This window comes from Cnephaeus nilssonii (assembly GCF_951640355.1).
Source record: "Cnephaeus nilssonii genome assembly, chromosome: 7".
In the NCBI taxonomy this organism is placed as follows: Eukaryota; Metazoa; Chordata; class Mammalia; order Chiroptera; family Vespertilionidae; genus Cnephaeus; species Cnephaeus nilssonii.
The window spans coordinates 66,279,395-66,305,032 of NC_137078.1; the positions used below are offsets into that span (position 1 = coordinate 66,279,395).

Here is a 25,638-nt window from a genome sequence, read left to right on the forward strand (position 1 = left end):
GGAGAAGGGTAGTTAGATTGCTCAGGGCTTTGAAGGCCTTGGTTAAGGACTTTGGTTTTGAATCTGAGTGAAATGGGAAGTCACTATAGGTTTTGAGCAGAGAAAATGATCTATTTTTTTTAAATATTCTGTCTGCTTGTGGAATGTGGGGCATGGGGGGGGGGGGGGCAAGGATGGAAGCTCTCCTAAGGGTGACCAGTTTGTCCTGGTTTACTTGGGACTTTCCTGGTTTTAACACTGAAAGTCCTATGTCCTGAAATCTTCTCAGTCCCAGGCAAACTCGGATGATTGGTCACCCTATGGGGAGTGAGAGATGGTGATGTTTAGAATAAGGTGATAGTGACAGGAAAGTGGTTTTGAAAGCAAGCCTAAAGAGTTTGCTAATGGAGTGAATTTGGGTGTGAGAGAATAAAGGAGTTGAGGATGACTTATAGGCTTTGGCCTGAACAACTGGAAGGAAAGAGTTGCCATGCATGGAGAGGAGGAAGGCTGGAGTAGGTTAGAGAGTCGACGACCAGGAGTTTATTTTTGGTCATGTTAGTTTGAGATCACTTAATAGACTGGCAAGTAGGGACATCAACTGGACTGTTGCGTGAATGAGTTTAGAGTTCTGAGGAACAGTCTGGGCTGGAGATAAAAAGCCGTTAGTTATCGGTATATATAGGTGTATATATGATATTTAAAACTATGAGTCTGAGGGGAGGGGTGTAGAGAGGTAAGGAGGGTAGAGGGAGGATAAATGGTGATGGACAGAGACTTGACTTGCAGTGGTGAACACACAATACAGAGTACAGATGATGTGTTGTAGAATTGTGCACCTGAAACTTGTGTAATTTTGTTAACCAGTGTCACCTTAATAAATTCAATAAAAAGGAAAAAAGTCTCTTAGTCTGAATGAGATCACTGAGGGAGTGAATGTAGATAGAGGGCTAAGGACTGAGGGCATGCTAACATTTAGTGATCAGGGAAAAAGAGAAACCAGCCAAGGAGACTGCAAAGCAGGAGCTAGTGAGGTATGAGGCAAGCTGAGAGTTAAGTAAACCTGGAAAGAAATCCATGCAGAATAGTGCCCAAGTCACATGCTGGGGGGCCACAGAGAGGAAAGTAATTAAATGGTGCCAAAAAGCTGAGCTAGGCCCAGGGGTAGTACAGGGAGGCTGACTTGAGCTTAATTAGGGAAGGGCTTTCTAACTGAGCAACCCATAAATGGATCAAGTTGCCTGAGGAGGTGTAAGCAAGTAAGTCCCTGACTCAAGCAAGTCCCAGGGGATGAGTTGCTGGGTAGGGGAGATCTACCTCCAGGGCTCAAGCATCTGATGGGCTTGGTACTAGACAATCCTCAAAACCCCTTCAAACGGGAGATGATAGCATTCTGGGAAGCCAACTGAAACAACTGTTTGTCATAGAGTATGGGGGTTGAGCTGAGCTTTGAAGGATAAGCAGGTGTTCAGTGGGGGAAAGAGTGGGGAGGGGCACTCAAGTAAAGGCAGTATGAGCAAAACTCCAGAGATGTGAATAAGCAGGCTGTGCTAAGGAGTCTGGCCTAATCAGAAGGGAGAGGTAAGTGAAGAATGGGGAGGAAGGTGAGGCTGGAAAGGATGTAGGGCCAGAAAGTAGGGATCTCCCACAGGACGTGGTGCCCAATAAACGCCACTTGTTGAAGGAAGGTAACGAAACAAAAATAAGATTGTAAGAGGCAAGACAGGAGGCATTATTCACTTAGTTCTCTTTTTATTTTATTTTTTATATATTTTATTGATTTCTTACAGAGAGGAAGGGAGAGGGATAGAGAGCTAGAAACATCGATGAGAAACATCGACCAGCTGCCTCCTGCACACCCCCCACCGGGGATGTGCCCTCAACCAAGGTACATGCCCTTGACCGGAATCGAACCTGGGACCCTTCAGTCTGCAGGCCAACGCCCCAGCCACTGAGCCAAACCGGCTTCGGCATCACTTAGTTCTCTTGAGCAGGTTTTCTTCTGACAGCTGGATCACAGACATCTTGAGGGCATGGCTGCCCAAAGCTGTGTGTGCTCCCTGCTACACTTCCCACTGGGAACAGGTCTCCATCAACTGTTCCTTAATGCCCAGCAACATGGATAAGTCCCTGAAGGACTGGGGCCCTATCCTGGGGTTGGGGCTGTTCTGTGGGTTCACCATAAGGGGTAGGGGGCAGACAATTCAGTGGTTGAGTCAGTCCCTGATAGAAGTGGTAGACATACAGTACGACACCATTAGATGAGGTCCCTATCATTAACCCAAGACTTCACAAGCTCCGCCCCCAGAATGCTCAATGCTCAGAATCCAGTGACCTCACCTTTAGGAAACAATGGGGCCTGGGCATTTCAAGGACTCATAGTAACTGGAGAGATGGGTAGGTAAGCTCCCTCTCTCCAGGGCCACTGGCAAGGTACCAAAGCTGGACCTTATGGATTCCCAACCGAAGGACCTGAGTATCCCTGGTGGTAAATGACCCTCCTATTCCTGATCCTTGCTTGGTGCCCTTAGCTTGGGAGGACCTTTTGCATGGATGGTGTGTGTGGTGGGTCCTGCATGGAGGAGTGCTAAGCAGTTAAGCTACGGTTTCCTCTAGAAAATTAAGGATTTCTTGAGGGCACAGGGGTGCTATGAATACACTGGGACCACCACAACTGAATGGGTAGAATGGGATGGGACACTGGTGTCCCTGTCAACTGTTAAACTTTCACTTCCTTGATAAGCCTCGCCTTTAGTGAGGTTCTCCATCTGGTGGATTGGATGGGTCCAGGGTTGGGAACCAGAGGCCTGACTAAGCCTGGACAGGCCATGCTCCCCTCCAACCTCCAGCTTTCCTTATCTATAAAGGGCTAAGGGGCCTCTTAAGCTCCCTGGAAATCTAACTTTGACTAAGAGAATGATGAAGTCAATGAGGAGGGAGGGAAGGAATGAAGAGCATGGTTAAGTGGATGGAATGACCAATGAATGGGTTAAGAAGAAGAAGAAACAACTCAGGCCCCAAGTTAGAGCTATCAGCCAGTTTGCCTCTTTTTTCCTTCTTATTGCCTTAGTGTGGATCTCGCTGTACTTTGGATTCCTGGGGCTGTGTTCAGTGTTAACTGGTGGCTGCATCCTCTTTCTGCACTGGAGGAAGAACCTGCGGCGGAAAGAGCGTGCCCAGGAGTGGGTAGAGGTGATGAGAGCCACTACATTCAGCTACAGCCCACTGTTGTACTGGATTAACAAGCGAAGGCACTATGGCATGAACACAGCCATCAACATGGGCCCTCCCCCGACTGTCTCCAAGACTGAGACTGAGGTCCAGACTTCAGATCCTCTGTGGGAGTTGGACAGCACTGAGAGTAGGAGCTATGCTGCTCAACAAAGCAACCCCAAGGTGGAGGACCCTGTCCCCCCGCAACCTGCATTGCAGCTGGTCCCACAGCCTCCCCTAGCTTCCCCAATGCCTCAGCCCCAGAACAGCTCCCCACTCCTGATTCCCATCTTTCAGGAGGTGCCCTCTGCCCTCTCCCTGTGTAACCTACCTCCAATGCTGAACCACTCCGTTTCCTATCCTTTGGCCACTTGTCCTGAAAGGAACCTCCAATCCCCTTCCCTCCCTACACTGGCCCATGGGGACCACTGCTTCAATGCCAAGCCTTTTGCTTCAGAATTGTAGTCTCCTTTCACTGAGTGTGGAAGCTGGAGGTACTGGGGCAGAGCTAACCTCGGAGGTGGTATTGACACAGGCTAGGGCCCATCTGGATGTCACATTATGAAAGATTAAAAAAAGTCCCAGGCTCCCTGGTGTCTCATTTGTTGTTAGGAGGGCAAAGTCCTTTCCCTGTTTGATAGGGACAATTTGCAAACCAAATTGAAGGTCACTGAGAATCACCAACACAAATGGGAATTGGAGGGTTGGTTGTGGGAAAACACACTTTTGGTCTTAAGTAAAAACTGGGTAGAGGACTGTTGAGTACTTGTGATGGGCTCAACAGTCCTCTACCCAGTTTTTACTTAAGACCAAAAATGTATGCTAGGTTCTGGGATAGGTACCCAAAGGCACTGCCATTCTGTGGGACATTAAGCACAGCTGCCACAAAGTGATAGCTGTGGAGCATGCGTGAACTATGGCGATTCATAGTGGCAGGTCACAGGCAAAACAGGTCAGAGATCCATGAGTCACACTGCACTGCTGGCTCAACCACATTCTTTTGTTAACATGTATGTGTACTGAGTTGGGGTTGTCTCTACATTGTTTCTAATATAAGAACACTGCCAATGACCCTCCACTTACAAATGAAGAGACAGTTCTCAAGGGCATTTGCCATATTGTTATATTGCAGAGCAAGGTCTCAAATTTACATCTGACTGGCTTCTAAGTTCATCTTCCAACCATCCACCCTAGTGTCCCTTCCTTAATGATATGTCTGGTTAGAAAACACTTGGCACATGATTTGTGTATGTATAGGGTGGAACTAACTTGGTCCATGGAGTGGCTTGGGGAAAGGGCTGGTCAGTGAAGCCCCTAACATAATATACAAAAATATATCCAGTTTTTAAAAAAGATCTTTTCTAAAGGGATTTATGGCCCTTCCAAAAGGTAAGATCCACTATATGAGGGAAATTTTGTACTTTTCTGGAAACGATCCTAAAAAGAAAAACAAAGATAATACTATTTTGTGCCAGATAAAAGGTAAGAAAGCTCAGGTCTGCCCCAGAATATACATTTTTTTCCTTTCACTTTGTATACAAGGAAATCATCCTATATAATAAAGAGGTAATATGCAAATTGACCATCACGCCCTCACAGGATGGCTGCCTATGACCAGGCCGGCGGGGGGGCTGTGAAGAGCGACCAAACAACTGAACAAGCAGGCTGCGTGGGGCGACCAGGCCAGTGGGGGGGCAGTTGGGAACAACCAGGCCAGCGGGGGGGGGGGGCAGTAAGAGGCAACCAGGCTGGCGGGTGGGCAGTTAAGGGCAACCAGGCCAGTGGGGGGGGGGGGGAGTTGGGGTGATTAGGCTGGTAGGGAGGGGCAGTGAGGGGTGAGTAGGCCAGCGGCAGGGGGGGGGGCAGTTGGGGGAGACCAAACAACTGAACAAGCAGGTTGTGTGGGGCAACCAGGTCGGCAGGGGGGCCGTGAGGGACGAAAAGGCTGGCAGGGGGGGCAGTTGGGGGTGACCAGGCCAGCAGGGGGGGCAGTTGGGGGGGACCAGGCCGGCAGGGGGAGCAGTAAGAAGCAACCAGGCCAGCGGGGGGGGGGGGGGGCAGTTAGAGGCAACCAGGCCAGCAGAGGGGGGCCATTGGAGGGGACCAGGCTGGCAGGGGGAGCAGTAAGAGGCAATCAGGCTGGCAGGGGACAGTTAGGGGCGACCAGGCCAGCAGGGGGGGCAGTTAGGGGTGATCAGGTCGGCAGGGGAGGGCAGTTAGGGGCAACCAGGCAGACAGGTAGGTGAACGATTAGGAGACAGTGGTCCAGGAGAGGGATGTCTGACTGCCGGTTTAGGCCTGAACCCCAGGATCAGGCCTAAACCAGCAGTCGGACATCCCCCGAGGGGTCCCAGATTGGAGAGGGTGCAGGCTGGGCTGAGGGGACCTCCCCCGACCCCATGCACGAATTTCGTGTACCGTGCCTCTAGTCTTACCATATTTGGTAAGATGCTCAAATGAGCTAAGCTTTACGTAGTCTTCCATGAGGGGGAAGGCCACCCAGAATGTGTGTGTGTAATCCCAGAATCTAGCAACCATGTAGAGCTAATTTTTCTAATATTTTTCTGTGCAAAAGAGCTCCAGCCCCTATATGGCCACTTTCTTGCAATGGATTTCAAGGCTATACCCTTTTTTAAGGCAGTGGAACATTTCTTTTAAACATGTTCTTACACTGAACCTCAACATATGAAACAGCCCTAGGTGGAGCTTCTGTGGTTGATACAGGAACAGGGGCTCACTCATAACCTCCCCCTCTCCCCTCCCAACCTACAGATGCCAAAGAAGCAGCCTTCACTCCTTCAGTCCAAATTCTGCATTCGTCAGGTAGAGTCTTCAATTGAACACTGTACCCACAATCTGTCTCTGCTTTCAAGAGGAGGGAGGAGTCCATAAAACTAGGTTTCAAAGCAGATTATTTTTTTCTTTAGTAACCATGGGTGGGGACCTTAGTCATAGACACAGTGGGAGAAAAAGGAAATGTTTTATTTAGATAAATTAAAATGGTTGTATTACTGATATGAAATAAGCAAAGTTCAAATCAAGCCATGGAAACCTTGAATTCACTCCCCAAACAGAACCAAAATTGCTTATACATTACAAAAATAGCTCCACTAAAGCAAAGTAGATTGACATTTCTTAATGTGAAAAAACAACAAGGTAGGTTAGGTTCATATAACAAACAATACACGCTCTATAAAGTCTCAGGAATACCCAAATGTGTTCTGGTTTGGATACGAAAGCAGGGACTGCATCTAGCTGGTGTTGGTAAGCAAGCCAATGAGGTGTGTAGCAAACGAAAGCTGTCACTAAAAACAACTCAACAGCAGGCCATTATGAGTATGAGCCCATCACAGCCAGAATCTTCAACTGTGACCGGCAAGACCAGCGGGGGCGCCGACAGTGTTCTGTCCAGCAACATAAAGTGAGGAAATGCCAATGGGAGGGACAGTAGCCAGTAGGTGAATAGTGTCTGTTTTTCAGCTTTGCTGTTTGAGGCACATTCCTAAGTGCCAGGCCTCTCTCTGCCCTTAAGACAACATCACAGTCATCTCTAAGCTGATTCTCTCTTCTTCTGGTTCTTTTCTTCCTACAAAACACTTTTGCCCTTTAAGTAAAGATTATATCAGATAGCACAAGACAAAAAAACGGACCAAGAAGCAGTGCTCTGGGTAACTTGGGAAAGGCAGCATTAGGAGCTGCCAGAGTGGAAAGGTCCAAGTAACTGAAACCAAAACCAAAACCCAACTCACCACTACTGTTGACCTTCCTTTCAGAGCTGAGAGGTGGCAGGTGAGGCTTGATTATAGTTTAAGACAATTTACAAATAAAAATGCCAAATAAACACTGAACAATAGGTTTCTGAGGCTCTTCTTAGGCCAATGAATCTGCTCAACTTAGAACAAAGGAGTTCAAGGTGCCCTAGTTCTGCCTGGGAGATAGGGCACTTCCCCAGGCTGTGTGACAAGGGTAGTCTCAAGTCTGAGAGGGTAGCAGGAACACCTCTGCCAAATTGGGTAGGGGGAGAGGATGGTACTATATACCTGGCTCAAGGATGATGCTAGCCAGACACACTTGAGGTGAGAACGGATGATAAACTAAACTAAAAAATGACTCCTCCATGATAGCTCTCTGATGCAAAAGAAAAGTACATACAACAAAGAGTTAAGGTGTCCTCAAAGTATATGCCTATGAATAAGAATTTGAAACTAAAAAGGACAAGCTACATTACCCCCAAGTATATTTCATATAAATCAGTTCTCAAAAAAATACCTTCCAGGTAGACATACTATTTATGGTACAGTATATACAAATATAGCAGAATAATTCAATTTATTGCTAGAGTGTTATTTGGTTGTTACAAAATCCGTCAGGGTATATATATTAAAAAAGGGGGGTGGGCATGGAAGGCAGCCAGGAGAGTACTCTTCAAGTTACCCAAAGTGCTAATTTTATATTATATTTTAACCTTTCCAAGAAAGTGAAATAGCTCAGATGGGCAAGGAAAAAAAAATTTTTTTTAAAGAAAGAGAAGCATAAGCCGTATGAGGTAAGCAGACACATTCATGGGAAAAGACTTCATCTTGCTTTAACTAAATTTTAATATTTCTAGAAAAAAAATCAAGCTGAATATCATATAAAGAAAAAGCAAAACAAAACCAGCCCTTAAATAGTTAAGGATGTTTGGCTGCATCCATGGCTAACTGGGCAACTTGGACAAAATTAAAATGGAAATGAACTCCACTAAAGAAGTTGGTCCACAAAAGCTTCTCTAGTTTCTCCCTGACGTGGCCTACAGCACAGTTAAGTTTTGCAAAGTTTTTTCCTTTTGTGTTGTTCAGAGACTCCTTCTAAGAACAACACAGCACAGATAGCATGGAGGTATAATTCCTTTCAGTTCAGGGTCCTGTAGTACCAGGGTATAGAAGTATTTAAAGGGAAAAGTATTGCACTTGCTTGCATTAGATCCGAAAACACTTGCTACCATCATGTAAAGCTCAATGTTCCAGGCCTGTCTGCTATGTTTGGCATCCTCTGGACATAAAGCTTCCAGCTACTTCTGACCTGATAACCATGAAGAAACTTAGTATGTTCACAACTTGTATGGCCTTATCCCCCAGAGGAACATATTAGGTTCTTGGTTAGCCCCCATGTAAAATCTCAGAGTTTCCTGGGTCAGAATTAGAGGCACAGCTCTCCCGTAAAGCTCCTGGGCAGCCAGGCTGAGCCAGTGGCCAGGGACTTCAGCCCTGCCATTCAGAATGGAGATAGTATCAGAGGTGGAAGTCAGCCACAGCTTAAAGATAGACTAGAGTGCATGTGTGATAATCCTGCTCACTCAGGGAGGAAAATATAGCTCCCCACTGGATAACTTTTTATGTTCATAAACCTGAAATAGGATAAAAAATAATAAAAATGCCAAGAATACTTCTCTGGTTCACAGGTTGGAATTAGCTAAGGGGACAGAAACAAAGAGATAGATCTTACTTTCCTGCACCTGGAGGCTACTCCCTAAATATATTCCTCTGGCCACCAGACCAAACCCCATGGTAGCACCTAAAGGAGATGCCTGAAGGAGACATGGGCCTAGTTTTAGTCGCTACCAGATCAAATTAGCGATTTTTGACAAGCCATTTGTTCATGTCCTATTTCAAACCATTCCTCCTAACTTCCCACATAATATGCAGAACTCTTCTTTCATTTTAAATATTTATAAACAGAAAAAGCCTATCTTTTAAAGGAAAGACATTTTTCTGAGTCTGAATAAAGTGCAGCTAATTTAAGGCAAATTTATGTGAAATATAAAAGGTGGCTTATTCTCACTATATATACATTTTCTACTTCTAAAAGATAAGGTCTCCTTCCCTCAAAAAAGGAAAGAGAAAGAAAAAGGGCTTGACTTTTATTCTGGCAATTTTAGAATTAAGATCTTACTGGTTTCAGGAAATCATAGATTTCTGAATATCATAAGTAAAATGGTCTTTCTTAAAAAAATAACTTTTATATAGCTTTTTCAAACAAGTTAAAAGGTTGCAATGTGTCTGCTACAATAGTTTGGAGGATTGGAGGACTGATAGATAAACAGAAGGGGTGTTTTTGTTATGCGAGTAGATATTAGGTAGCCCAGGGTATATATCCATTTCTAAATATGCCCAATGAGGCTAGACACCTACAGCTGCTCTTAGCTCCAGGAATGAGTATCTTCCATCTCCATCAGCATCAAACTCTCCCAAACTCTCTGGGGCTGGCATAGTAGAGCCTAAGGAGTTCCAAATTTCCTGGTAGGTCAGCTCCCCATCCATGTTCTGGCCAGTCTTGTGGAATAAATCCTGAAGATCTGTTAAAAAAATTGCAAAAAGTGTATATGTCTATAAATATAGCTAAATTTAGTTAACAGTTTAAAAAATAGCCTCAACTGAATGTAAAGCATTAAAAGAAAGCTACTCTGCAGACTCTGATTCCAAAAGGTAAAGTTTAAGATATCACTAAATCAGAAAGACTAATTCTTTCTTGATCCTTGAGAGAAATACTGTATGGCACTATCCTCCCAAAATAGAAGCAGTGATAGATAATCACAGGAGAATAAAATAGACTGGCCTTTTCTCTGTCCAGGGCCTTCCTTTAGGAATTTTCAGATTTTATTCTTCTGTTGAAGGGGTGAAAAGGACTACAGAGGCTTAAAGAGCTAATTGTCAGGAGCTGAGCTTGTAAAATAGACTTGGCATTTTGTCAGTTAAACAGAGTTATCAGGTGACCCAGCAATTACATTTCTAGGTATATATTCAAGAGAAATGAAAACATATGTCTACACAAAAACTTGTATACAAATGTTCATAGCTACATTATTGCTAAGAGCCAAAAAGTAGAAACAACCCAAATGGCAATCAATTGATGAATGGGAATACTAAGTGTATTCATACAATGGAATATTATTCAGCCATGAAAAGGAATGAAATACTATTACATGCTGAACCATGGATGAACCTTGACAACATTATGCTAAATGAAAGGAATATAATGCAAGAAAAAAGTATATATAAGGTCATATATTGTATGATTCCATTTATATGTGAAATAAACAAAACAGGCAAATCCAAAGAGACAGTGGTTGAGAGATTAGTTGTCAGGGGCTGGAGGAAGGGGAAAATGGGAATGACTGTTCAATGGGTACAGGGTTTCTTTTTGGGATGATAAAAATGTTCTAGAATTAGTGTGATGGCTGCACAAATTTGTGAATATACTAAAAAAACACACTGAATTATACATTTTAAAAGAGTGAATAATATGGTATGTGAATTATTTCTTAACTAAAAACAACCAGGGGCAAAAGTAGGTTTACAGTTGTTTGTATGGCAAATCTATAATAATAAAAGCGTAATATGCTAATTAGACCGGACGTCCTTCTGGACGACCTTCTGGAGGAAGGTGGTGCTGCAAGGGAAGCCTGGGTCCCAGGTGCCTGCTGGAAGGAAGGCCTACTATTGCACAAATTTCGTGCATTGGGCCTCTAGTACAATAATAAAGAATAATACAATAATAAACTCTGTGTCATGTACTCACAAATATAAATCTGTTTTTACCCCCTCTGTATATCTCTTCAAAGCTACATCTATTCCAGCTAAGAGAGAGAGCAATAATACCTGAGTGAGGATATTTTTTTCATTGATTTCTAGAGAGAATGGAAGGGAGGAGGTATAGGGGAAGAAAGAGAAAAACACTGATGTGAAATAGATGCATCGATTGGTTGCCTCCTGCATGCTCCCTGACCCCGGGTAGGGGATTGAACCTGCAACGCAGGTACATGCCCTTGACCAGGAATCAAACCCTTGACCCTCTGGTGCACAAGCTGATACTTTAACCACTGAACCACGCTGGCCAGGGCTATATCTTCTTTTTTATTTCTAAGATATTATTTGAGCCAATAGGATTGGAGAATGTCTATCAACAGTTTCTTCTCGTATTTTCTCAAGGACCCCATAATGAACACTTATTTAATTAATAAATAATTTAAAAATTATTTTTTAAAATTTAATTTTTGCATTTTATTTTGGAAATTACTAATGACATATCTTCATGCTCATTGATTCTTTCCTCAGCTATGTCCAAAGTATTACATATGTTTCCTTTTTCCCCCACTGACCTCTCCCTGACCGCTCCCTCCCCCCCCCAGAACATGCCCTCACCACCCCCTCTACTGACTGTGTCCATTGGTTATGCTTATATGCATGCATACAAATCCTTTGATTGATCTCTTACTCACACCCCCTTCCCTGCCTTCCCTCTGAGGCTTGACAGTCTGTTTGATGCTTCTATGTCTCTGGATCTATTTTTGTTCATCAGTTTATGTTGTTTATTATATTCCACAAATGAGTGAGACCATGTGATATTTATCTTTCTCCAACTGGCTTATTTAACTTAGCATAATGCTCCCCATGTCCATCTATGCTATTACAAATATAAGAGTTCTTTCTTTTTTACAGCAGTGTAGTATTTCATTGTGTAAATGTACCACAGTTTTCTAAGCCACTCATCTGTTGATAGGCACTTAAACTGTTTCCAAATAGGAGGGCCAATTATTTACATAACATTTAAAAAGGACTTAAGCCCTGGCCGGTGTGGCTCAATGGTGAGAGCATTGGCCTGTACACCAAAAGGTCTTGGGTTCCTAGTCAAGGGAATGTGCCTGGATTGCAGGTTTGAAGCCCAGCCCCTGGCCAGGACAGAGGCAGGAGACAATCAATCGATGTACCTCTCTCACATTGATGTTTCTCTCTCTCGCTGTCCCCACACCCCCTTCCCGTCCACTCTCTCTGAAAAGCAATGGGGAAAATATCCTTGGGTAAGGATTAACAAAAAAATGAAATAAAAAAGACTTGGACTTGGTTATGCCCCTATTGAATGACTTAGTAGATTTAGTCTCTACTATCAGAAGATAGTCAATAAGGCTTATGTTTCTTTAAAAATCTTCCTAAATTCCTTTCCTTTCTTCATTTATTCAACTTCACACTTAGATTCAATAGGCCTCCGGCTGTTTGGTACTTAAGAAGAATAGTAATAATTTGAAGGGGAGAAACAGTTGCAGTGCAAGGTCTAGTCCTTCAAGGAGTTGTAGACAAGCTTCTGAATAAGCGCCTAGTTTCACTCTTAAGGTAGTCTTAGCAAAGCAGCTAAATATAAGTCTTGAAAGCTAGAAAAGCAGGTGGGATGCTTGTTCTCAATGCCTGCCACCAAGTGGCTAGCTGAAAAATGTTTTATTGTGTGTGTACTATATATGAAGTAAGTTAATAAAATGTGCTATGTACTTGGTAGAAGTACTTAAATAAAAATCTAATTGTTGTTCCAGATCATTTCAAAAGTGTAGTCATTCAAAAGTGTGTAAAATCTATGTTAGGTACAAATGTTAAGATGGCTTGTTTTTAATCTGCTCTTAACAGACTTTCAACTCCATTCATTCTCATCAATTCTTGAAGTAATAATGGAGAGTAGGAGGAGGCAACTTGTATTGCCAATAAACACAACTTAACATTCTCCTGTCTCCCCAGAAAACAGAAAGAAAAAAAAACAATTGCAATGGGGAAAAAAATAATTGCATTTAAATGGCAAAATAAATTTAGGTCTTCTATGCTTCAACCGTAGCCTGTAGAGAACTCTTTCACTTAACAAATATTCATGTATACCAGCCACTATGCTAAGGGCTAGGAGTGAAGTTAAATTTTATGTCTCCCGAGGAAATTACAACAGAGTGATAGGTACCAAACAGAAGAGGTCATACACAGAAGGAACCTTATCTGGTCCTGGGAGGTAAGGAAATGTTCCCTGGTGGAATGGTATCTAAGCTGAGGTGAGGAGCCAGGCAAAGGCAATGGACAGGAATGGGGTGATTTTTCCAGGCTGTTAGCAAATGCAAAATCAGGAGACCCAAACATCACGATGAGGGACAGAATATACACTGTTGGGAGCAAGGCAAAGATACTTTTCTGTGAATCATATCCTTCTTACTAATGTTTATCTTACTGATTTTCAGCTAAAGGACTCCTCATTTTTGGAGGGCCCTGACAAATAGGGTCAACTTTTACTTTTTTTTTCTAATCTTACAGTATTCATTATGTTTTCTTGTTTGCCTTCTCCACTAGACTTTTATATCTGTGAGGAATGTGAGACTCTATCTTATACTGTATTGTTATTGCTTAGCACTGGGTATAATTAGGTACTCAATGAATGAATGAAAACTCTAAAAACATTACTAGAGAGATTAATATAGTGCACTGGTTAAGAGTGTAAACTTTGGTGTCAGACTGCCTTGGTATGAATTTTGCCTCAATTAATTATTTGCTGTGTGGACTTAGGCAGTTTCCCTATTAGTAAAATGAGTATCATACATGAATATTTATGTTCCCTGGATTGTTAATCAGGATTATATAATACAAATGCATATCAAATATTGGCCCAGATTTATATATAATTCTTTTTCTTGCAAGTTAAAAAAATTAGAAATTTTTAACTTTGAACATTTCCCTTATTACTCCATGGTATAAAAAGTTACCTTTGATGCTAGTAATTCCTGGTAGGGAGACAGATCTTAGCTGGGCTGTTTTCTCAATGTCATCTCCAGGAGATTGTGGAAATTCTGGAAATGCTGATGGCTTTGATGTGAAACTCTGTACTTGCTCTGTAACAAATACACATGGTTTTAGTTATTAGCAAGTCTGACACCAAGTTAAACCAGCATTGAAGGTTATCTCTTAGGATAAATGCATATATACTTAATTTAAGAGAAATTGTGACAAAAAGACAACCTACTGAATGAAAGAAGATACATCTGGTAAGGGGTTAATATCCAAAATTTACAAAGAAGTTATACAACTTAACACCAAAAAAACTAACAATCTAATTAAAAAATGGGTAGAGGGCTTTAATAGACACTTTTCCAAAGAGGACATATATATGGCCAATAGACATATGAAAAGATGCTCAATATCACTAATCATCCGAGAAATGCAAATTAAAATCACAATGAGATATCACCTCACACCTGTAAGAATGGCTATCAACAAAAAACAAGTATTGGTAAGGGTGTGGGGAAAAGGAAACCTTGTGCATTGTTGGTGGAAATGCAGATTGCTGTAGCCATTATGGAAAACAGTATGGAGATTCCTCAAGAAATTAAAAATGGGCCCAGCAATTCCACTTCTGGGTATATATCCAAAGAAACCCAAAACACTAATTTGAGAAGATATATGCACCCCTATGTTCATTGCAGTGTTATTTATAATAGCCAAGATATGGAAGCAACCCAAGTGCCCATCAATACAAGATTGGATAAAAAAGTTGTGGTACATATATACAATGAAATATTACTAGGCCATAAAAATAATGAAATCTAGTAATGTCGCAGATGGACCTAGAGAAGTGATTTTCAACTGGTGTGCTGCAAAAAATTTTTAAAACATGCAATACCTGACCATTTAATGAGGGGCACCAATCTCTTCTCCCTTAGATTGTAAAATAAAAAAAAATGACAACAGCCAACACAATAATAGCTGTCTGGTGTGAATGCCCTGCTTGAACCATGAATATGTAGGTCATGTACTAGTAATAGAGTTGCACCTTACTGGTCACATTGCATAATAAGATTGATTAGTTAATTATTGGTACCAGAAATCCTTATATACAAGTATAGGCACCCGGTTTTTTAAAAAGTCACTTTGGAGTAAAAAGAGTAGATAACTATTATTATTATTATTATTATTATTGGTAAATAAATCAAAATTATATTTATTTTTTGGTCAGATTGGCAAAAAATATATTTTTGTTGTGCTGCAGAATTTTAGTAATTAGTTTATGTGTGCTATGAAATGAAAATGGTTGAAAAATCACTGAGGTATAGGAAGAGAAATATATGATTTCACTTATATGCGAAATCTAAAGAACAAAGTAAATGAACAAACAAAGCAGAAACAGACTCATAGATACAGAAAACAAACAGATGATTGCCAGAGGAGAGGGGGGTTGGAGAGCTGGGTGAAAAAGGTGAAGGGATTAAGAAGTACAAATTGGTAATTACAAAAACAGTCATGGGAATATAAGTTCAGTGTAGGGAATACAGTCAATAATATTGTAATAACTATGTATAGTGCCAGGTGGGTACTTGAAATATGTGTAAATTACATGGTTGTCTAACCACTATGCTGTACATCCGAAATTAATATAGCATTGAATGTCAACTGTAATTGAAAAATAAAATAAAAAAGAGAATTAAGTAGCATAGTGACTGAATGAGTTAAAGGCATAGATTGAACATGTTTAGGGCTAAGTGAAGATCAATCAATATTATACAACATTAAGGTTTGAAACTGTGGTCTCTGGCGTGGCTCAGTAGGACCTGTGGTCTCACCGTAAGATCGTATAGCACCAGTACATGTTTAGATGTTAAGAGTTTAAGCTGCAAGTGAAAACAGCATTGGATATTTGATATCCTGAGAGCTGTGCTATGAGCTGATCAGGGGTATATGCCACCAGATGAGCTGGTGCTGAAAGAATGCTACCATACAGTTGTGTAGCAGACTGCTAGGACAAGGCCTCCCACTGTAGTCTGTATCCCACCCAAAAGAGAATAGAGAGGTTATATTGCTTTCTCAAAAATAAAAAATACTTGTGGGGGGTAGGGGTCAAAGCCAACATAGTCCAATGCCTTAGGATTATGTCCTCCTAGAGCTTAAACCAGTGGAGGTTGATATATCTGCCAATATTGACTAGGTATGTCCCTACCTAAAGTCAAGGGCCTTTCCAATTCAATGATCCCATCATTTGTTAATGGTATTTCAGAAGGACTAATAATTATTTTAAAGTAAATTTTATGCACTTAAAAATTGAAAATACTTCCATAAACATTTAGCTACTTTAATACATGCTATGACAGTAATGTTTTTTGTTTTTTTTTTTTGCCTATAATTGGATGCAGACAGCATGGAGAAGTCTATTTCCAGCTAAACATTACCCTTCTTCCCTTAATAGACTGGAGTACAAATCATGTACCAAATGGGCTTTTGCTAAATGAAAGCAAAGTGTATCAGCTTCATCTCGGTGCGCTCAGGCATCATTCACTGGGTTCGATCAGGCCTGCTGGAACACCTTTCCACTCCATGTGGGAGGCAAGCTGCTCAAGCCTGCGTGAAATATTCAGAAGCCAGCCCTGAATATCTCACCTTCATGGGTGGTCTCTGGAGGCCTGTTGCTCTCAGGCTTGTTGGAGAGAGCACTGATCAGCTGTAGTTTCTCCCTTACCTTGGATACCTGAGAATCTGAACCATCTTCTTTCTGTCCAAAACAAAGATCACAGAGGTTTAACGCGGAAGCAAGACTTCATTTGATTCTTTATTATATTCCCAACGCCTATTTAGCATGTAGTGCTTGACCCCCAGGAGGTTCCCTATCAGTACAGGCAATGAAGGAATGAATCAACAAATACTAGAGATATCTTCGGTACTCAGTGTTGATGAGGGCCTAGCTGGATTTGAGCCTAAACCATTAAGGGAACATTATGCTAGAGATGATCTGATTCACTGCGAACATTTGGCTGATGGGGGAAGGCATGCCTGTGTCAGCAGTAAAGGAAATGCCCCCTTGCTCAGGTGCCTCTACGACACCTATTTCCTAAATGAGTAGCATATTGGTTTCTAGGAACGATTTCACACTAACTAAATAATTTTCCTGAATATATTACTTCACCTTGTGACTAGACCACTTTAGGTAGAGTTTTATGCTCTTATCACATTAAAAAAAAGCAACCAAACCACAAATATTCCCCTGATCTTCCTTCTCTCCCCCCATGGTGATCATTCAACTGGTGGCAGGAACTGTTAGGAACACGAAGAAGAAGCTCTAATACTTCTAATTCAAAATCTTACTTATATCTTTTTAAAAAGCTTTTTACCTTATACCCTGCCTCATCTCCAGGATGATCTAGAGTGGCATACAAAAATAAATTTAATTATAAAAGGAGAGAAGTCTGGTTTCTATGAGGCCTGTTTCTAACTGCTTAGGCTAGGGTGAAAGGTCCTAATCCTGTGCTTAATTAGAATATCAACTCATTACATGTTTGTTTTATTCAATATATATTTACTTATTTCTCTGATGCCTTTATTTCTACACTGTTAGTGTATAGATCACTCTTGGTTTATTTAGGAAGCTAATATATGGGCATATATAACTAAAACTAGGTCCTAGCTGCTTGAAGAATTTATGCTAAGAGAAATGGCATGTGGTTAGGATGCTTAGATGAGGCAGCACAAAGGGACTTATATATTGAGATGACAATTAAAAAACACAAAGGATCTAAAAGTAAAGCCAATAAATTTAGGCAAAAATGTGTACTAGCTGTATTTTATTCTGATACCCTGAGACTTTCTTTCCTGGGATATCAGAGTATATCACAGATTGCTTATCTTGTAAATATGCCTGGGATGAACAATAAAACAGAAAGGTACAAGGTGAAGGGAACTGGCTGAGGCTTAAATGGATTATATAAGTTCTGAGACTGCAATATATATATATATATAAAAGGCTAATATTCAAAGTGTCCCTTCGGGAGTTTGGGAGACCAGGAGTTCAATTGCTCGCTATGACGTGCGTTGACCACCAGGGGGTGGCGCAGAACATAGCGGGTGATCAACGGCAGCTGCGGTGGGGTGCTGAGGGAGTGAGGGAAGGAGGAGGCGTGGAGGCAGGGAGGTGGGGAACCTGATTGGCCCTGATTGCTGGCCAGGCCTAGGGACCCACCCGTGTACGAATTTCATGCACCAGGCCTCTAGTTTAAAAATAAAAAATAATTTTTAGGTTAGACACTGTTTTTAAATTATCTAAGCCACTGTTCCCCATCATTAGTACATTTAACTTCCTGTCTTAGCTTAAAAGTCATTTCCTTAGAAAAGCCTTCCTCATCTCTGCTAATGCCCTCATCATATCCTATACTTTTCCTGTCTAGCATTTATCACACTCATGATTAATTATCTGTTCAATTATGTGTTAATGATTTTCTGACTGATGGACTTTGAGCTCCACCAGAAGAGGGGTCATGTGTCTATCCTGAATTAGACTAAAGGGTTCCTTTTGAGAAAGCAGCAGCAGTTCAAAAGCACAAAGATGCAGATGCATTTATCTTTATGTCAGAGTAAGCTTCCTGTTATTTACCTTTATGCTTTGGGTTTTTAATGTATCTATTCTGCTGGTCACCTGATGCAAAGACTCTCTTTTCAGAGTGGCAGCTCTATCACCTATCTTAAAGGGTAAAAAGAACAAGAGAAGATTAAAGGCAAACATTAAAACTTACACAATATCTAGCACTTTTTAAGCAATTTGGTCAAACTTATTTTAAAAATCTCAGAACACTTTCAGCGGAAATACCAGAAGAAGAATGAGAGAAGAGGGGGAGAAAGGCCACCAAGATACAAAGCTGAAAATGGTGCTTAGTCTAGTTGATTCATTCAAACTTTAAAACTTTGAAGTATAAAAATCGAGAGAACTTTAACCTAGAAGCATGCTGAGATACTAGTGGAAGAAGCAGTAAGACAGATCTTACTATTAACAATTTCCTGTTCTGGAGAAAAATAAAGTGGGGAGGAGAGGAACAGTAGGGGAAGTTTGGGATGGTAAGTTTTCACAATAAGCCTCGAAAACCTTGGAGGCCTTTTACTCATCAAATCATCCAAAATTCCTAGCCCCTGCTTAGTTTAGCAGAGTTCAAAAGCAAGGCTCCCTTTTACAGTAAGGCTCCTTTCATCTTTGCAGATTTGTAGTCAATTACACACCCCTGTAAAACAGGAGAGGGACAGGTCTTACTCCACCCTCCAAGCCAAGTCGAGGCAACCTGCCAACGCTCCACTATGGCAGAGCCAGTTCAAACACTGCTTTCTATGTGCCAGAGTTTGGCTATATTTGTGGGCTTTCTTCTAGCTTTGGTGGTTACTTAAATTCACAGTATAATTTCATGTATTTGGTTTCCATTTCTTTATATATGCCTATATCTTTGCTGTATGAAATCTTTAAAGGTGAGGCTTGCAACTATTAAAAAAACAATCCAGCCGAAACCGGTTTGGCTCAGTGGATAGAGCGTCGGCCTGAGGACTCAAGGGTCCCAGGTTCAATTCCGGTCAAGGGCATGTACCTTGGTTGCGGGCACATCCCCAGTAGGGGGTGTGCAAGAGGCGGCTGATCGATGTTTCTCTCTCATCGATGTTTCTAACTCTCTATCCCTCTCTCTTCCTCTCTGTAAAAAATCAATAAAATATATTTTTAAAAAAACAATCCACATGGATTCCAGCACAAGATATGTGAGGAAAGTTGATTAAAGAAACACAGAATAACATGAAAACCAGTAAACCACGTGGTCAGCTAGCATTGGTGACTTAGTAGGTCATCCAGTTTCCTCACATGTAAAATGAGAAGCTGGACTCAATGATCTCTTAAATTGAGGAGCTGGTCAGTTCTGATCTATTTTAAATGGCTTTCCTGACCTTATATGCAAAAGTTTATGTGCAGATGGAGCAGGATAAATCTGAAAGCCAAGTTCTGGCTTAGTGAAATGGCAAAAGATTCTTCAGTTATTGCCACTGACATTGCTCCGACCCTTAACAACTTAAAAAAGATCAAGAAGACCTCACTTAGGAATATGTGCCAGAGCTTCCCTACCAGATGGGTCACTTGTAACATAATAGGAGGCTTGTTATCTCTGCCAACAACTTGTGGTGAGCCCTGGGCAAGCAACTAAACCTCTCTACATCTCCCTCCCTAATCAGGACCAACACCGCCTGTGCCACGCACATCACAGAGCTAGTGTAGGATTAGAGGAGACAAGGGTTAAGGATTAAATATAATACAAATGTGTAGCCTCTCAAATATGCCAGAAGACTGTGTTCTGAAAAGGTGGTGGAATGTCAGCCACGTACAGACAAAAGACATTGCGACACAGACATGTCACAAAAGATCTGAAAAGATTTATGATGCTGACGGACAGGTTCGCTTGCTTTTCAATCTTGCTCATAGCAACCAAATCTCTTTCTACCAAGTCTACTCTCTGGGTAAGATTACTGACAGTCTCATTCATCCCCTCAAATTTAAGATCATTCTGCCTCTGGTACCCCACTAGGGCACTATTTACCTCCTCTAAAGAGTTGTGGAGGCACAGGATATTCTGGAGTGGAAATAAATTAAGTTGTGGAATCCAGCTAAAGATGTATGCTAGACAAGCAGGCCAGCAGCACTGAACAACCATTATTATGTCAAGTTATAGAAGTAAACTCCTTTTCCTGGTTTAGACCATTGATCGTCTGTCTCTGCTTTGTCCCTCTACTCTAAATCGCTCTCAGCTTACTCCCTCTGGAATTGTTCGGCCTCAGCTAGACAGGAGGGGGAAAGAGAAGAGGACTACCTATATGATTCACTCTCTGGTCCCAGGAAGCTGAGAGGTTGGGAATTGATTTCCCAATGTTTACCTCACCTACTGGCAGGAAAGCTTGCTGGGTTATTAACGGAAATATCCATTTACCTAATTTGTCACAACAAGACTACCTTAGGAACAATACCAATTACTGAATTGGCTCATGTAGCAAAACTATAACAGGTAGTGCATTATTTAGTACAAGATTCAATTATTTTTATTGACTCCTTTAGTTACTGATTACTACTTAAATAGAAATGATGACTATAGGTTTTAAAGGGCATTAGACTCAGGACAGGAATTCTTCTTAGTGAAGATTTCCTTTATTTTCTTCAATGTGATTCTGAACTCAATATCCTTTTTCCTCCTTGTTTTAGTCTTTAGAGAATCTTAACTTTTTAAGGATATGCTTTTTAACATTATTAGAATTTACTGTGACTCAAAATAGCCATCACTCTGAGTTAATCTGCTATCCATCCATCTTTAACTTGCTCAGATTGCTGTTTTTCATAAAGAGTTTCAGGATACTCTGGTCATTCTATGTCTTTAGTCTTTCAAGATGTGAAAATAAACTTACTCCACTGATTGACATGCAGGGAAAAAAGCAGATAGCTAAATAAGAGATAGGACAGCATCTTGGATCCCTATCCAAGCCCTCTCTGGTCAGCTCTCACACAGGCACAAATATGCGTGAGATGCCAGCTGAGGAACCACAACCTAAGCACAAACTACTCTGGCTGCTCCAGAGTCTACTGTGGTCACAGGGAGGTAAGCCAGAGACAAAAAGTACCTGTTTCACATTCTCGCTGTGGGGTTTATTGTCAAGTTCTGATGGAGCTGAAGGTGATGGAATAATCTGGTCACTTCTACTGGTCTCCTTCACAGAGTACTGATTCTGTTAACAGGAATGGAGGTTAGTATAGGCAATAAGTAATTACTAAGCCTACTTAGCCATCTGGGATGATCTCAGAACATTCTAGCTTCTCACTGGGGCTTCCACAGATTCATCAACATGGGGGACAGATCTAGGAATGAGTGGAGAAGCTAGGGAGCTTTTGTATGCCTTGAATAGTCCCAATTTCAAGTACATATAACTCATCTCCACAGCATGCGAGCAGAGGTTGTGCTATCCTTTTCAGCCTTCATAAATCCTGAATGGAGCCAAGTACCCATTAGGAGATGAACTCAGGCCTCTGAATAACTGCAGACAGCTTACATCTGCACAGTAGAGAGACATTTGAAAACTTACCCATTATTGTGTAACAAATCATCCCCACATTTTGTTGCTTAAAACAACTATAATTTATTATTTCTCAGGATTCTGTGGGTTGTCTAGGCTCAGCAGGGTGGGAGTGTTCTGTTTCACATGTTGTAGGCTGAGGTCACACATATGGCTGCATTCTATTGGGAGCATGAATATCCAAGATGGACTTTCATCCTCTGGAGCCCCCTTCACTTGGCCTCTTATCATTCCATAGTCTAAGAGCCCTGCCAAATTCTGGGCCCACAGAACAGTGAGAAATAATAAAGCGCCGACTTAAGCCCTAAGTTGTGGCGTGATTAGTTATGTAGCAATAAACAATGGAGACACTTCCCTACTTTCCTTTCATTCTTTTCCATTTTCCTTCCTCCCATTCCATCCTCAGGTGTCTTATTTCAGTATCTCCTGCAGCACATTTGCAAAAGACTGAGGCTCTTAATTCTATCCACCTTAACTGCTTAATTTACAGATTGTAAAAATAACAATAAACACTGCTTACTGTATTTTTTTTAAAGGTGCATAGTAGGGTCTGTTTAGACAAACGGAAAGTGGGTATCTCTACTATTACTACTCAGAAAAGGGGAGGCAGGAGAGTGCTGACTTTCCGTAGTGCTTGTAGATTTCCTTACCAGGTCACTCTGTAGTAACTCCATGGCTTTCTTGTGTTCGTCCACAGTTTTCTGTATTGCCTCCACGGCAAGATGGACACTGTTTAAAGTATTGCCAATGGAAGCTACGCTCTAAACATAAACATGTAGTAAGGTTAGTGTTTTTTCCTTTTTAAAAATTTGTATTAGTTTTATTAAGATGTACCTGATATACAATAACTGCACATGTTCAAAATGTAACTTTTGACATACATACACTTGTGAAAGTATTAACACAATCAAGATAATACACATCCATCACTCCCAAGTTATCCCTGTTCCTAGGCAACCACTGATCTACTTTCTATCACTACATATCAATTTGCATTTTCTAAGTTTCATAGAAAGAGCCCTAACGGGTTTGGCTCAGTGGCTAGAGCGTCAGCCTGCGGACTGAGGGGTCCCAGGTTCGATTCTGGTCAAGGGCATGTACCTTGGTTGCAGGCACATCCCCAATAGGGGGTGTGCAAGAGGCAGCTGATTGATGTTTCTCTCTCTCATCGATGTTTCTAACTCTCTATCCCTCTCCCTTCCTCTCTGTAAAAAATCAATAAAAATATATTTAGGAAAAAAATAAATTTCATAGGAAGAGAAGCAGTAAGTATGTACTTTTTAAAAAATATGACTTCTTTCACTTAGTACAATTATTTTAAAACTTATCTATATTGTAGCTACTCAGCATGTAGCTGGGTGGCATTCTGTTGTATGGATACATTGTAGTTCATTTCCCTGTTGATGGGCATTTAGGTTGTTTTCAGTGTTTGGCTATTACAAATAAAGCTGTAATAAACATTCGTGTCCATGTCTTTATGTGGGCATATGCTTATAATCACAATACCTAGAAGGTGAATGGCGGATCACATGGTAGATGTATACTTAACTTTAAAAAAACTGCCAAACTGTGTTCTAAAATGGTTATACCATTTTATATTCCCACTAGCAGTGTATGAAAATTCCAGTTACTCCATACCCTCAACACTGGTATCTGCAGTCTTCAATTTTAGCCATTCTAATGGGAGTGTATATATTATTGATTTCATTTTACATTGAACACCAATAAATGGAGGTCAGTGTTTTTAATTATTTCAAATATCTTCAAACTATGAATTTCATGTAGCTTATACTGACACAATTAACAGGAAAAAAATCTCTATATACAAAAGCCGAAGCGATCTCACGACCAGACAACCGACCGGTCGCTATGATGCACACTGACCACCAGGGGCCAGACACTCAATGCAGGAGCCGCCCCCTGGTGGTCAGTGCGCTCCCACAGCAGCAGTGCAGCTCAGCTCAGCTGACAGACGGTTGCCAGACACCGGGCTCATGCTGGTGAGTACAGCTGCAGCGGGGTGCCTCTCCCGGGAACACTTCCCCTGTGCGCCTTCCCTTGTGCGCCCGAGTATACTGAGGTTAGGTATTTGAGATGAACTACCACTTCAAAACGGAGCCACTTGTAACAGAAGTAGTGTCTCACATTATTAACGCACAAATTTGCAAAGAGACACCACCAACACATTGGGTAGAAGTCTCTGAGCTGGGATTTTATCTATGCAAGCTCTGTTGTTACAGACTCCTAACTGGCTGGATGTATGATCCCATCAGGATGCAAGAAGATAGTAAGCTCTTGTTTGGTATTCTCGGTAACTGCAAAGTGCCTGGCTCACACTGGAAGAAGCTCCACAAATGTTTATTGAATTGATGAATGCAAGAATAAACCAGTTTCCTTCACTAATGCAAGACTGCCAGAGTCGCTTTTGTGCTAAAGGCTACAGAGGCCTTTTTCCCACTTGGCACCTGGGAACAATGGCAAGAAGTATTTGGCCTCATCAAAGTTGTCCCTACTTTTGTATTTAAAGTTATAAACAGATAACATTATTGGACAAATAGCAAACTATGGAGACCGAGCTCACAAGTGGAGTGGCTATAAAATGGCAAGTTTTGTTTCTGTTTTTGGCTTAGGAAGTTCTCCTTTGTGGAGATAATTTATAGAGCCTGGCATGTAATCAAAGTTATCACACACTAAATTTGAAAAGTTAAAGACTAGATTTGACTCCCTTGCTCCAGAATCCCTTCTTATATTTCCTGCTGCAGGGGCTGATGTTGCTTGTGTTCCAAGTAGGCCCCTTCTTCTTCCTACCCACTCTCCCCACCCAGCTCTAAAGATCCCTATGTATTACCCATCTGCTTGGTCACTGCCTCCTGCTCTAGGCCTGAATCTTAGGGATCAAAAAAACAGACATTCCAAATTATTGTTTGCCTAAGGCAGTGGTCGGCAAACTCATTAGTCAACAGAGCCAAATATCAACAGTACAACGATTGAAATTTCTTTTGAGAGCCAAATTTTTTAAACTTAAACTTCTTCTAACGCCACTTCAAAATAGACTCGCCCAGGCCGTGGTATTTTGTGGAAGAGCCACACTCAAGGGGCCAAAGAGCTGCGTGTGGCTCGAGAGCCGCAGTTTGCCGACCACGGGCCTAAGGCATATATTGAGTAAATTGCCTAGAGCAGGGGTGGGAAACGTCCTGCCCTCGGGTCATATAAGCCCCAAGAAATCATTTGGTCTGGCCTTGCCAAGGCATTAGGGGTGAGTTAATTAGATGTCTGACCAAATATAGTAGGCTAATTTTTAAGTTGATAATTTTGTATGGCCCTCAAATGATATTATAAATATCCAAATAGCCCTTGGCAGAAAAAAGGTTCCCCACCCCTGGCTTAGAGGATGTGCACCTTTACCTTTAAAAAACAACATACATTGTTTACCAAACTGCTTTTTACCATTTTTATTCCCAGCAGGAGTTTCCTTTGCTCTACATGCTTGCTAACACTTATCGAATCCTGAATTTTAAATGTTTGCATTTCTTCAAATTATCTTTTTCTAAAAAATGAACGGTAATATAAAAGTTAATAATTTAGAGCAACTCTCATATACAATTGGTCTTTCATGAAGACAAAGTGGATGATGAATCGAAAAGGCAAATGATGAAAAAAGAACCCACATATGTTAACATAAGAGTCCCAGCATAGCAATCCTGAGACTTGGAGAACCAAATAAAAAGGTGCAAAGCCACATAAACCAGAGCTAAAGTCACCTGTTGCAAATTAA

The 25,638-nt window shown here is 41.4% G+C and overlaps 2 protein-coding genes across 5 annotated transcripts in view; one reads left to right on the forward strand and one right to left on the reverse strand.

The window, feature by feature from the left end:
• Positions 1-1,953: 1,953 nt before the first annotated feature.
• TEX38 (testis expressed 38) lies at positions 1,954-3,657 on the forward strand (the record flags this gene model as incomplete). 2 transcript variants are annotated; one of them, XM_079778214.1, is made up of 2 exons in its annotated part: positions 1,954-2,376; positions 3,050-3,657. In XM_079778214.1, 2 exons carry the CDS (start codon positions 2,241-2,243, stop codon positions 3,655-3,657), a joined length of 744 nt encoding a protein of 247 aa, XP_079634340.1. The 2 variants fall into 2 exon arrangements, with proteins under 2 accessions (XP_079634340.1, XP_079634341.1); XM_079778215.1 differs by lacking the exon at positions 1,954-2,376 and adding an exon at positions 2,431-2,467.
• Positions 3,658-6,136: 2,479 nt separating this feature from the next.
• Positions 6,137-25,638, reverse strand: part of EFCAB14 (EF-hand calcium binding domain 14) — a 38,411-nt gene continuing 18,909 nt past the window's right edge. The window contains exons 5-11 of one of the 3 annotated variants that reach the window (XM_079776825.1): positions 22,514-22,624; positions 21,414-21,518; positions 20,186-20,377; positions 18,379-18,465; positions 16,395-16,506; positions 13,733-13,858; positions 6,137-9,526 (exon numbers count right to left, since the gene is read on the reverse strand). In XM_079776825.1, coding sequence (XP_079632951.1) covers positions 9,351-9,526; positions 13,733-13,858; positions 16,395-16,506; positions 18,379-18,465; positions 20,186-20,377; positions 21,414-21,518; positions 22,514-22,624 — 909 coding nt within the window. In that variant the 3' untranslated portion in view covers positions 6,137-9,350. The remainder of the gene's footprint in view (positions 9,527-13,732; positions 13,859-16,394; positions 16,507-18,378; positions 18,466-20,185; positions 20,378-21,413; positions 21,519-22,513; positions 22,625-25,638) is intronic. The other 2 variants (XM_079776823.1, XM_079776824.1) reach the window with 2 other exon arrangements.